The following is a 13,825-nucleotide window of genomic DNA, read 5'->3' as shown; positions in this document are numbered from 1 at the left end:
AGGAGCAAAATGCCCATTTGTACTCTTCATAAATTATCCACAAAATATCCTGTGTTTCCTTTTCCCACACATTTCTTTCTCCTCCGGAGAAAGGACCGAGGAGAACATCTAACTCATCTCCAGTGGGCAACAGAAAGGTATTTTTGCCAATAAATAACCAACATGAACACAAAGGACAACCATTCTCTCCAGCAATGTGCTTCTAGGTAAAACTGCACTGGGTAGTGAAGTGGAACAGGAAGCAGAAAGAATAGTAAATCATCTTAGAAGTAACATTAGTTTCAATGCCAAAAACTGGCTGACTTCAAATTTTTCTACACATTTTCATCTAGCACTGCATAAAGGCTTTGTGTAGTATAAACCAATCAATTTTAACTTCACATGTATAGCTAGCTCATGCATCTTTGCGTGCAAAGTGACTCTCAAACAAGCTGCAAAATAAAACTGAGTTAGAAAGGTTGCTAAAACCAACAATTTTCAAGCATTTGAAAAATTTGCAAGGTCTAATAGGTGTCAGTTTTGCCTCAGGGAACAGACAATTCAAACAAACAAAAACCACAAGCCCCAAAGGAAAACAATTGCAATAACTCGTTCAGGTTACATCTCTTGGTGCCTTACCTTTCTTGGAAATGTCACCCAGCTCCTGGTGGATTCGATGTCAAGGCCAGCAGAAGGCTCTATAAGTGACACAGTAAGTACCACTTGCCTTGATATTTAACCATTTTGCCTCATGCCCCCTCAACTGCACTGGTTGTGGGCAGCCCAAGAACACTCTGGCTCTCCCCATGTCACTGTTCACCTGTTAAGTGTGCTGTATTTTACCTGCTGCTCATTTAGCTTCCTTTGTATCTCCTCAGAGTCACAAGTTTCATAGACGATGGGTTTGGACAGCTCTGACTCAATGTGGGCAAGCCAAGATCTCAGACTACTCATGTTTTTATCCAGCTGCTGCACTGCAATGAGGGTTTCCTTCAACTTCTTTACCCTGTAAAGAAAAAAACAAAGGCAGTATTGAGTACACCCTGAAGAAAACTTTTCACAGCATGATTCAAGAAGTTTTCAGAGAAACTTCACTTAGATAGCGAGTTCTGTTGTAAAGTCTTCCTTTATTATGTGACAGAAGTATATTATATGTGCAGAGTCCTGCATTCATAGCTGCTGGTCAAGAAAAATTGAGTGCTTACTAATGCCACACAACATTTTCAAACCTTCTGTACCTTTATCAGTTGACTTTAATATTTGTTAAGAAAAGTTTTTGGTGGTTTTTTGATTTTTTTAAATTAATGAGCTCACATACATCAAACCCCCCAAAAAATCTAAGTAATTTAGTTGTGTATTTGACTAATAGATGACAACTGTTATTCTTAGAGTACAAATAACTTATCCTGTACTTGTGGGAGAGTGCACTGAGTGAACAGGCCTTTTTCACAACCATGAAAACACTGAACTAAGTAACAGAGAAGATTTGGGTTGGAAGGGATCTCTAAAAGTTATCTAGTCCACCTGCTCTGCAATGAGCAGGGACATCCTCAACTAGATCAAGCTGTTCAGAGCCCCGTCCAGCCTGACCTTGAACACTCCTAGGGATGGGACATCTGCAACCTCTCTGGGCAACCTGTGCCAAGGTGAAGACTTGTCCTTGAATAAATAAGTTTCAGAGCAAGAAGCTCAGTTTAGAACTTGGGAGGAATTCTTGAATCCCAAGGTATTAAGTTGGTATTATTGGACTATTTCAGGTTTAAACAGATGAAATTGGAACAGAACTGCATAGTGATTTCTAACTAGTATTTTTCTTGGACTCCTGACCCTGGAAGATCAATGACCAGGAAAAACTAAATAGATTTCTGTTTGTGGTTTCTTTTTTTTAATCAAGAGAGCATTAAGCTTAGAGAGTGAATAAATTCAACTAAACTTTCATCCTATCTCAATAATTTTTCCTTCAACTTGTTTGAACTGCAACATCATTCTTCAGTAATTCTCTCCTTTCTATCCCCATGTTTCATAACATACATTATTAGTGGATTTTGAATTTTTTTCTATGCTCTCTCTTTCTCCCTGTTTGTGTACTACCAAAAACAATCTCGAGTAATGTCCTTTTTCATGCTCCTATTGCTCTTCTACTTAAGTGTTTCAATACCATAAAGGTTTAAACGATGAGTGCAGTTGGGGACAGACTTACTAAATTGATTGCATATTTGTTAAATAAATAATTTATAAATTGTTTATAAACAAAAATATAAAAATATATAACAGATTGCCAAATTTGTTAAAGAAACAAAATGCAACCTGACTATCCTATAATTCAAATTAAGCAATTCACATTTTTTCTCACAATACTAACCAGAAAATTTATCATGTTTCCACACTGAAAGCAGTAGTTGCAGCTGATCATTAAGAGACTCACAGAGGTATGAATGTCATCTTAAAAAAAATATAAAGTCTTTCCAATTTTTTTTCTCTTTATAGCCCTCTCTTTAGCTCACAGATGGTTAAACCATGTTTCTTTGTTGCTAAAAACCCTTAAGAACAGCTCAAATACAGCTTCCTTGATGGAGTCTCATGATCAACAGCTGTATGGTTTTGACCTCTAAAAAAAACCCCACCTGGTAACTGGAAAAAAACCTGGGCAATCTGTAAATCTGTCTATGATAGGACTGAAGTCAATACAATTATGCTGAAAGACTGCCTCAGTCCTCATCACGAGGCCACCTCGTAACACAGCTATATCTTTAGGCTTGGGGAGATGGTAGGAGAACACCCACTGAGGGAGCCATCTCCTTGTCACCTGTGGTTCTACATACAACGTTTTGTGGTTTCAACTGAAACTTGCTCATGGGGTGACTGGGGTTTGTTATCATCTTCTGGATGTCACATACAGCTTTTTTCAACCTCTGACATTATTTAAAAGGAGAGAAATCCTGCCCATTTTCTGCTTATGTTTTAAAGGCTCAATGCTACTGATCTTTTGCAGGCCTGCTAGAGTGGGAAAGGGAACAGTGAGTCATGTCAGCACTGTGGAGAAGCAATGTCACTCGATCATCTGCAAGACTGAGCTCTGGACTGGGATTTTTTTGTTTGCATTTGTGTAGTACTCTAATCTCTGTGCTGAACTTCATCTACATTTTGCCTGCAACAACTATAAAGCGTCCTTCATTCAGAAAATGCCAACTGCACAGAAGTACATCCCTGTCAGAGCATAAAAAATAGTCTGGGCCAACTATCACTGCTTTCAGTCACGTGATCAAAGTTACTTCAGAGAAAGAAAAACAGCATGACATACTAAAAGAACACTCCAACCAAACCCAAACCCTACAACTTCCTTCCTGTCCCCCTACTACATCTACCCTTAACACTGTTCTCTTTTTTTGTCCTGGGTTTAACATAACAGGTTCCTTGCCCATGGTACAGATAGAAACAAATAAACAAGTGCTTATTTGAGTCTGCTCTTTTTTTTTGTCTGAATTGCAGTAGTGTTGTGCCTCCAGCTAAACAGAAAACATATCCTCAGTCAAGTAACAGATGCAATCCAAAGTGTCTGAGAGTTTTCCTTCTGAATTCCAGCAAGCAAAGTTGCCTAAAAGCTCTGCTTAAGAGACAAAGGTCAAATTCTAAATCAGGTATGTGGGATCCCTAGCCAAGTGTAATTTTGATTTGAGATTTCATTTGCAAGATTATGTTTAAAATGTTAATGATTGCAATAATCATTTCATGCTTTTGCTGCAGCACCAGGCAGCACAGTAACTGCCCATGTTACTGTGAAAGACTTCGGGTAACTTTTTTCCCTGATAATAAAAATTCTGCACTGAAATCAAAGGGTTGGAACCATGACACAGTTGGTTTGAAGGTTGTTTTTCACAGAACACACACCCCCCCACACATATACATTTGTATTTTACAAATACTTAAACTCTCAGAAAGGAACACACAGCAGAATTCAATTGTTTTCATGGTTTACTGATGAAAAATCATTTAACAATTTGAATGGTTTTATGATACTTATGTTTTCTTGTTCCAACTAATGTGCCTCAATGTCCCCAAGAAAGCAATAATTTTAGATTGTCTATTAATAATGTCTATTGGGCAAAGACAGTGGGAAAACAACTTGGAGCTAAAATTAAGCACAGATATATTTCATTCAACTAGTCCTAAAGAAGAAAGTCTTAGATTCCACTTAAATCTAAAAGGGAACAACCCTGTAAGTACAGAAAAATGCATCATATAGAAGTCATAACTACTGCATTAGTCATTTAGACAGCTGCTTACTAATATTAAACTTTAAAAGCAACATGAAAAAAACTCAGTAACAGCATGTTGGCTAAGTCTGTACAGTAGACACCAGAAAGCACAAAAGGTGTTTTCAAAAAAAATCTTGGAAGAGTAGTTGGAGCAGTAGACAAAGTTTAAAGAAACACTCTGAAATAGTGAAAAATCAGCTTTGAAAAGATCAGTTTAAAAAGAATCTTTTTATGAGTAAAAAAGTATTTATCTTCCAAAGTACAGTACTACTGAGTAGTAGGACACCAGTAAAGCCAGTTATATTTACTTACTCAAATCAGTTTGCTCTTTCAAACACTGAATTTCTAGAATTCACAAAATTTCTAGAAAAGACACTAAGAAAAGGGAAAAAGTATTACATGCAGTTACAAAACAATTGTTAATATGAGCAGTTATTAACTAATAAGTTAAGGCTGAAATACTTTCTTTACAGCTTCTTTCCTTCTCTGCCTTTTGCTTGTAGTCATGCCCCTTTGATGACACAAACATCAAGCAGATACAGTCTGTTTATTCTCATGTGCGTACATGCTCTCATATTTGAAAACAGCCGTTAAATCAGTCCACAGTTTCTCTCAGAGAACTAAGGGACTGTACTAGCTCTAAGTCTCCATTGCTATGAAAAAATTATTCCAGGATCCAAAAGTACTAGCTGTAAAACAAAGTATCCTCTTATCAATGTCAACTGTTTTCCAACTGAGCAGAAAACAGTAATTTCTAGCTATAATACTGATTTCTACATATCAATATTTCAGTTAGTTTCCCAGCAAGCCAAGACTTCAGAAAGAACAGTATCAATCAAAAGCAAACAAAAATAGCTGCCTGCCTTGTGATATCACAGTTACAGTCTGGGAGGTCTGAATCCACACTGTTGTCCTCCGCCATCCTCACAGCATGCAAGTCTTCCACCACAACCATGAAATTTTCCAGTATTAAAAAGAAGAACTTCCACTCCCAAAGCCTGCAAATGCTGCTCTTTTGGAGGGGGGAGGAAAGGCGGCACACTTTGCTTGGGAATACTGTACAGAAAATGTTTCACGCCAAACAAATGTTACCAGCCGTTGCTTGATAACATGACACTGGATGGTGACAAGTGGTCATGTTTCTAAATAAAACCTGCATTCATCAACGTGCCAGATTTGATCTCCAGGAATGTGGACTGGGACTGGTAGGGGAAAGGATGAAAACACATATAAAACCTTCTTTGCAAAGCCTGAGCAGTTGCAGCAATAGCACTGTTTCCTGGCTGTAAACAATGGCAACTTTTTCACGAGGCTGGCATATAAGAGAAATTAATCTGAAAGGGTTACAAGGTTCCAGAAGGGAAAAAATGGCAGTCTCTGATGCAGAGAAAATTCTGCAGCTGTCACTTCTGTACTTAGAGACCTCCTCTGAACAGAGGGGCAACTAAGAGTAGCAGGTAAGGGAACAGAATGTGACAAAGAGGCTTTTACAGGTGACTGGAGAAGTTTCACCACACAGTATAAAATTGGCAGGTAAAGATTCAGATTGGACATGTATTACCATAATATATTACTGAAGCATTTTCACACACAGCACTTTCTATTAGTTCACAGCTGTAGGAAACAAACCACTAAGAAAAATGCTCCAGGCAAGGAATTACTGCAGCATTGCAGAAAAGTCTGCAGACTCTAATAATTTATTAATACTGTCAGGCATCCAGAACGTGAAAAGATGTATACCAGGACAACTAATCTGCCTTTACTATCTGAATGAAGCCAAAATTATGTTATATGATAGACTCCAAATTCCAAAATATCCTAACAGAAACACATGCCAATTTATAACAACATACTCTTAAGGGCCTCTGGAGTCTTCTAAAAAATTATCTTGGGAGATGTCAACCCTTCTGTGCACGAGTAATTCAAAGTCAATACACGCATTTTGTCCATACATTAATCAACCGCTTGGGTTTTAATGAGCCTAAGATAGAGCTGAACTCCAAAATTTTCATAGCCCACCATCAAACCTTTCCACAATTTATTTCCATACATCAGCAAATTTGCAGAGTTTTATTTCACTTCTGTGAGCACTGGAATGTAAAGAGTTACATGTTTAATTGCATACAATAATGTTGAGCATGCCACTTGGGAAGGGTAAGTTAAAATGATCTGGAAATAAAAGTAAATAATATTTTACTTACATACATACTAGGACTTCATGACACTTCATGCTAACAGAATGAGAGGGTTTAAGTGTATAATATTGCATCTTATGTCTCCCTACCCAAGAATGATACAAAACCCTAAACCCTCACCTCTCCCTTAGTGGGGACTAATCTGTAATACTGAATAGACAAGACAGAAAATTTAAAAATGTGTTTTACAGTTTCTGAATGTAATCCCTTTTTGCTAGAAACTTCCTGAAGGTATTATTTGAGCATTTTGCTGAGTGAACATTCCAAAAGAATAACATTAAAATATATCAAATATACTGTATAAGTTCAACAACTGGTGACCTATCACATCCTCTGAAACCAAGCAGGCTCCTTGATGGTAATGCAACAGTTCCTGACTTAATTGTTCTGTAAGAAATTCATTGCTTTTGTAAGAAGTTCATTGCTTTAAAATAAACTACTATTAAAGGAGCTGGAGCCCCTGGAATGCTTCTGCTCACATAAAATTTACTGCCCTCATGCTAACAGATTTCAGAGCAAGAATGCAGTAAAACTGTATGAAAAAAGAAGAGATAAAAAAGATCGTGAAAGTAAACGTTTTTGCTGCTAACAGGATTATTACTAATGCATATGTCCTTACATAAAAAAAAATGTGAATTATGAAGTATATGAGCTATATATGCAAAATTGTGAGAAAATTACTGCTGGTAATGGAAGGAAGGCACAGCTAAACAGAAAGCATTGAAACAAATAAATAATTTTCTTTACATATCAAACAACTATGCTGTATTTTTTTAAGTTCTGAAAATTGCTGTTATACTTTTGACCTTGAATAAAGAGTTTTTAAGTCTAGTGTGCATACATCACCTGCAGTTACTCTTCTCCATCTGTTAAAAAAAATGATCTGACAGAAAACTTTACACTTAGTTTTGGACCTGCTCTTCTTGAAACCCAAAACTACAAAGGCACTGATTTGGTTCCTCTGTCAAGAAATTTTTAGAAAAACCACATTTGCATCCAGTTTTAAGCACCATGTAAAGTAATATGTTACTAGAGCAAGGCTCACTAAATTTGATTGCAATTGATCCTATACTGTAAAAACACAGAACTGTTAAGTTTGGAAAAGAGCTTTAAGATCAAGTCCAACTGTTAACCTACCACCATCACCTATTATTATAATGAAGCTTTTAAATGCTTCATTTGAAGAAATGCAACATTTGAGGAAATGTCCTGTACCATAAAGTAAAACTTTCCCAAAAAAGGAAGTGAATTTCACAGAAATGTGTTGATGGTAAAGAATAAACTAATTTCAGAATTTATGATGAAAAGGTAGACAATAAAGGATTTTAAATGCATGACATCCATCATATTAATCCATCCCACTTAAAATTTAGAAACAAAGCAACTGTCTTACCTGGCTGCAATAAGATCTAGAAGATGCTGCCACCTGTCATTGATCTTGCCAAGTTTGTACTCAATCTCTGATGCCTTACTCTCATGGCTGGCTTTAGCAAGTCTCTCTCCCATTTGCTGAAGCTGGATTTTGTTCTTGTGGGCGACAGCAATTTCCTCTTGATAATCCTAGACAGTAAAGAGCAGTCAGAAGACAGGGTACTTATTCTAAATATACTTTACACTACTAAAGGAATGGTGCAAAAATACAAGTGAATGTTGTTTTTTTATTTGATTGGTACAGTGAAGTAGTGACAACCTCTTATATATTTGATGGATAAACAAAAACAACTACCAAAAGAACGAAAAAAACAACTACCCCAAACAACCCAAACTACAATGACTTCTATAAATATGCTACAATTTAACTTATTACAGGCAATTCTGACTGGACACTTAATACAGCATTCAGATGCCTCTGACTTTGCATTCACTTAATTTTCTGGTATTCTGGGAGGTCCTGTCTCAAGAAAGACAGGAAAATGCTGCATAGCGAGAGAACACAAACACCAGAACATATCAGGGTAAGGTAAAACCTTAATTTCAGCAAATTCACAAACAAGTAAACAGTTAAAGAAGAGCATGCAAGTTGTAGACTATACCTTTTTAAGCTTCTCAATCATTTCTTCTATGAGGATGTCACCATTTTGAGACACCTTACTTTCCATTTGCGTCAGCCATTCACAGAGCTCCTTGTTCTTCTCACTGAAGACAGCCCACTCATTCAGTCTCTCACTCACTTGTTGTTGACGCAAGGAGACCTTAAACCATTTGCAAAGAGTAAATGAAACTAAAATAGTAAATGCATTTAAGACATGCTTAAAACACTTGGTGCCTCACTGTCAATTCCTCTAGCCTTGAAGAAGTGTTTCAGCCACTTACTTGCTGTTGAAAAAAACTAGTTGTACAGCATAAATTTGTGTGACTGCCTGTAAGTTCAGGGGTAAGCGCTGATCTCAGATTTCCTGTTAGCTACATCCTATGCACAGAGACAGGCACTCAAGCGTTGAGCTCACTAGTCTGTCAGTGTCTTATTTCATAATGCCTCTAACCCAAAGTTTTCATTAGAAGATAAAAATTGTATTTGCTTACAGTTCTTGCTCACTTATAAAATTTTATAAAATATATTAGTTTCTTTTTAGTCTAAGAGATTAAATTAAAAAGAAAAATCCTTCACCAAAGCATAAAAAAAACCATAGATATAAAGGTAGTACAGGCCAAAGTCCAAAAGTCCGTGCCATTTGTGCACAAGCACATGAATACAAAGCTAAATCCAAGATACAATGTATTTTACAAAAGTAATTTTTTACTTCATTTTCAATATACTAATTTCATAGATGACTATTTCCTGTGTATAAACGTGACACCTTGAAAGATTCCAAAGCACTGAGGTGTGCCCTGACAGGAAAGATTAGGCCTGACACACTGAACAAGCAAATGCTGCAGTTATACAGAAGGAAGGAAAACACTGCTGCATTTAAGTAACAGCTGTAATAGTGGTACCATCTCAGACTGCACTGACAGACCAAGATGGACAATGAAATCAAAACAGCAGCACATGCTAAGCAGCAAAGTCATCTCTCCAGTTTCAGACATTGGTACAACTACTTACTTCCTCCCCACCGTGATCTGGGTTATTTCTGACTTTGTATCATAAGTTCAGCTGAAAAGATGAAGCTCCTTCACAAATTAAAGTGATGTGCTTTTTGACTACTGTGTTAGCTTGAACAGGGACATACACGTGATCTCGCGTTTCCTTTTTGTGGTTCTAAAGCTGGTGACAGCTTTCCGGAAATAAGCAGCAGATGACAAAGGGTTGCACTAGGTTACACCCTGAAACACTCAGCATGCTCAAAACTAAAATAAAACTTCTTTACTTGGCTCCTTCTTTTATCATAAACATACAAGCAGTGACTGAGTTATAATTTAGATGTATCTACATTTGCTCATTCAAATGAAACTAAACTCATACCAAGTTCTGTGCTGGTAACTAAAGCATTTTTCCTATTTTGGGGGTGTTTTTGAAGCCTTCACAGGTATTTTACATGAGGTAACTATTTCAAGTTAGCCCCAGCATATCTGGACTGCAATGTCTAGTGAACCACAGAAATGACATCAGAATAATCTGAAAAGCTGGGTAAGGAATACTCCACTACCTGGTATGCAAATCAGAGGCCAGAAGCACACTAACAGTGTGATGCACCTGGTACTCCTCAGCTCATTTTGCAGGCAAGCAAGTCACCCTCAGACTAAAAGAAATGCAGACACAGAAGTCTGAAGAAGAAGCTATCAGCAGAACTGATGGTAAAATAGGGCAATGTTGAGTGGGGAGGGGACAACCTTTCTGAGCACTGGTCTGCCACCAAAGCAAAGCGTAACTGCCTTATTTCTGTGTTTTTTCCCAGCCAGCCATGCCAAGTCCCGGCTCACAGTGTGACTCTTTTGTTGATTTTTCGAGGCTGTTTAAATATGACCTCACAGGCATTACAAAGTTCAAGAGTCTAGAAGCACTAGCAGTAACTACAGGAATATGTCAATGAATGTTTCCCCTGACTCAGAAAAAATTCACTTTTGAATATAGGTGCATCGACATGAACATTTTCTAAAAGCTGCCACTTGGATTCAATTTCTCTCCCAACACTTTTGTAGCCTGCATACTGCTCCCATCAGTGCTCAGTGCTGTACTTGCCTGGTGGCACAGCTCCTCCCACTGCCTGTGCAGGAGCTCTATTCGCTCACTCAGGATTGAGATATCGTCTGCGCTGATATACACAGACAGAGTCTCCTTCAGCAGGGAGAGATGTGCAAGGTCATCTGTCCAGCCTTCAACAGCATTCTCTAACTCCTTAAAAGAAGAACACAAGGAAGAAGGACCAGCTGGCTAACAAATAAAAATTTGAGCATGTTGATGAAACAGACAAGCAGTGCTACCCACTGATTTAAGTCACATTTGAGCAGACCCATCACGTCAAGCAAACTGTTTCAGCCCCATCTCAAAAGGAAAACGTCAACCCCAAATGTACCAATATTTTCAGAGTTACGATGGGATTAACTGCCCAGTAGAGAATGAAACATCAGCCGTGTAACAAGAAGTTGGAAGCTAAGATACTACTCAACTCTCCAAAGTTCAAAGGTATCTGAGAAGTTCAAGTACTGGTCTGGACTCCTCTGTATTGAAAATATTTTCAAGTTTGCAATCCACTTCCAAAATGCAAATAATATAGCCTAAAAGTGTTGTCTAAAATCCCCCATAGTCACTTCACCTCAAACAAAAAGCACTAAACCAAAAGTTCAGATATGACGAGTTTAAATATGAGTTTAGAATTTCTGTAATAAAAACACACCAATATACAGCTCTTCTACAGAATTTTTCAGACCCTGCTCTGGTATCACTTTGATCAGACTTTTATTTACTCTGAAGGACTTGCATTATGGTGAGATCACTCTGGTATTATGGTGACCATATGTTACATGGATAGTTTCTTGTCATGGGGATGGCTGACAGGTTTGCCTCGTCAGTAATATGAACCCAGTTAACAACAGAAGAGGTTACTGCACAAAGGCAGGCAAAGATGAGACAACAATCAACAGAGAAGTGCTTTACCTTGCAACGAATCTGCTCTGCATGCAGCTCATCATGGTGATCTGGCAAAGGCTGAGAAAGCTTTTTTTTGAATGATCTTAGCTTCTCCAGGGAGTCTCCTATGCCCTTTTCACATTTTTCCCAGTCCTGAAAGCAGAATGTTTATTAGACTTCAGTTCTGATCTGTGTTATACTTATGTCGGTTAATCTGCCTAAAAATAACATGCCCTGAAAACTCCTTCTAAATAATACTAAAAGTCTCCGAGTCCTGAGTCATGTGTAGAAATGTGTGGAATTTTTTATGTGTAGGTCTCTGTTAGCAGAAATACACAAGGTCTTCTGCTATTAAAATGCTGTCTAGATCCAACTCCAGCCTTTCAGCAGTCTCTCCCTGAAAAAATTAATTTTCCACTTCCTTTCTTGAATGCCTGTATTAAACACACCACTATTCTTTGACAAGAGCTTCATTCAGGTACATTAATCTCTGTTAAAAAAAATAAAAAATATAAGTGGTTGGGGAAACTGCAAATTCAGGGCAGACTGAAGCACCAGTAGTATCTTCTTTAAATCAGGATTCTAGTAGCTGTAGCCCTTAGCTTTAGTGTTTGTATACTTTCCAAAATTTTTAATGTGTTCAATGCAAACAAACCCTATTAAGTAACAGTATGGTTCTACCCCCCTCACCTGTTTGTTAAAGCCTTATATTAAGACAAAAAGATCTCTAATAAGCCAGTCAGCCCAAAAAGAATGCCTGTTGTGTGATACCAGAAAACACAGAACCTGTATTGAAATTTTCACTGTACTGAAACTAAGTCTTGTGTTTCAAAATACTCTCCTTCTACCACTGCCATTGTATTTCTCTCCTTCCTTTTTTTCCCAGTATTTCATGATCATCTTGATGAAGAATTAGCCATATCAAATAATATGACCTTGTGTGACAATAGACTGTGATGTCCCTAGTGCTCTTCCCCTGCTCCAGCATGGGGTCCCTCCCATGGGAGAGAATCCTCCATGAACTTTTCCATGCGCTCTTCCTACGGGCTGCAGTTCTTCACAAACTGCTCTGGACAGAGTCTCTCTTCCATGATTTGTTCCAGACTCGCAGGAACAGACTCCAACAAGGTAAAACGACCTTAGTCTGGGCTTTCCAAGGGGGCACAGATTCCTCTGGGCATCCATCTGCTCTTGTGTGGGTGGTCCATGGGCTGCAGATGGATCTCTGCTTCCCTATGGACCTCCATGGACTGCAGGTGGATTTCTGCTCCACCGTAGAGCTCCCTGTCTCTGCCATGAGCTTCAGGGTAATCTCTGCTGTGGCTCCTGGAGCACCTCCTTCCCCTCCTTCACTGACCTGTGTGTCTGCAAAGTTGCTGCTGTCACATTGGCTCACTCCTCTCTCTAGATGCTACTGTTCCTGTACAGTAATTTTATTCCTTTTTCATCTTCTTAACTGTGTTATCCCAGAGACACTACCGCCATCACTGCTGGGCTCAGCATTGGCCAGAAGTGGGTTCATCATGGACCCAGCTGGCACTGGCTTCATCAGACACTGGGGAAGCTTCTGGCAGCTTCTCACAGAAGTCATCCCTACAGCTTCCACCTACAAGAACTTTGCCACTCAAACCCAATACAAATACACGTAAAAACTGAACAAAATTTGTGCAAAATAAAATAATTTTTTGCTCTATTTTTAAAATAGAAGTGGTATGGCTATACTTTATTTGCAGTATTCTGGAAATACCAGTTACAATATCTACAAAATACAACTGACATGCAAGCTTGTTATGAAGTATTACCACATCCACTTTCAGAGGTGGTGAAGGTAAATTGTTAGTTCATGTACTATAAATGCAGTTCCTGTATTTGTGTTTGTCCATTGAGAAAGGTTTCCTCCACCAGGGCTCACAGTGAGAAACCACAAACTTGCTGAAGAAGTACAGAAGAAATTGCACACTTACTTTTAGCAGCAAAGCCAGCTGTTTCTTTTGTTGCTCCAGCTGAGTGCTAACTATCTTCCAGCGCTCCTGGATTTCAGTAAGCTCTGCCTGCAGGGCTGCCTCAGCTCCACTGTCAGCAGAGAGCAGCAGTTGCTTCCCAGCCTCCACAGTGAGGATGTAACTCCCTTGCTGCCTGAAGAGAACTTTCTCTTTAAGCTGAAAATATTAATAGTTTTCTGTCAGCTTTGTCCTTTTATTTACAATTAGCACTTAATTACAATTCAATAATTCACTCTCAAGCCCATACTTTAACTGGTTGCATATCCTGTCTTACGCATGAGCTATGGTCCAAATACTTTACCCTAATATTTTCACAATCATTTACTGCAGCAGACCTTCAGAAAATTTCTCCAAGGAGAGGAGCACATGAAAGACTTCTTTCTC

At 38.3% G+C, this 13,825-nt stretch overlaps 1 protein-coding gene across 16 annotated transcripts in view; it reads right to left on the bottom strand.

Annotated features, from left to right (window-relative positions):
• The window catches only part of SYNE1 (spectrin repeat containing nuclear envelope protein 1), a 290,444-nt gene that overhangs the window by 28,754 nt on the left and 247,865 nt on the right, over window positions 1–13,825 (bottom strand). For 15 of the 16 annotated variants that reach the window (XM_088052487.1, XM_088052496.1, XM_088052500.1 and 12 more), the window contains 6 exons: window positions 13,403–13,597; window positions 11,466–11,591; window positions 10,551–10,706; window positions 8,464–8,622; window positions 7,824–7,990; window positions 823–985 (listed from right to left, as the gene is read on the bottom strand). In XM_088052487.1, the coding sequence (XP_087908613.1) occupies window positions 823–985; window positions 7,824–7,990; window positions 8,464–8,622; window positions 10,551–10,706; window positions 11,466–11,591; window positions 13,403–13,597 (966 nt within the window). Of the gene's footprint in view, window positions 1–822; window positions 986–7,823; window positions 7,991–8,463; window positions 8,623–9,473; window positions 9,557–10,550; window positions 10,707–11,465; window positions 11,592–13,402; window positions 13,598–13,825 lie in introns of those variants that run through there. The other variant, XM_088052504.1, reaches the window with a different exon arrangement.

Source organism: Pseudopodoces humilis, chromosome 3 (assembly GCF_049639895.1).
Source record: "Pseudopodoces humilis isolate 2021_Gansu_Grassland_sample_001 chromosome 3, ASM4963989v1, whole genome shotgun sequence".
Taxonomy (NCBI): domain Eukaryota; kingdom Metazoa; phylum Chordata; class Aves; order Passeriformes; family Paridae; genus Pseudopodoces; species Pseudopodoces humilis.
This window is presented reverse-complemented; position numbering and strand designations above follow the sequence as displayed.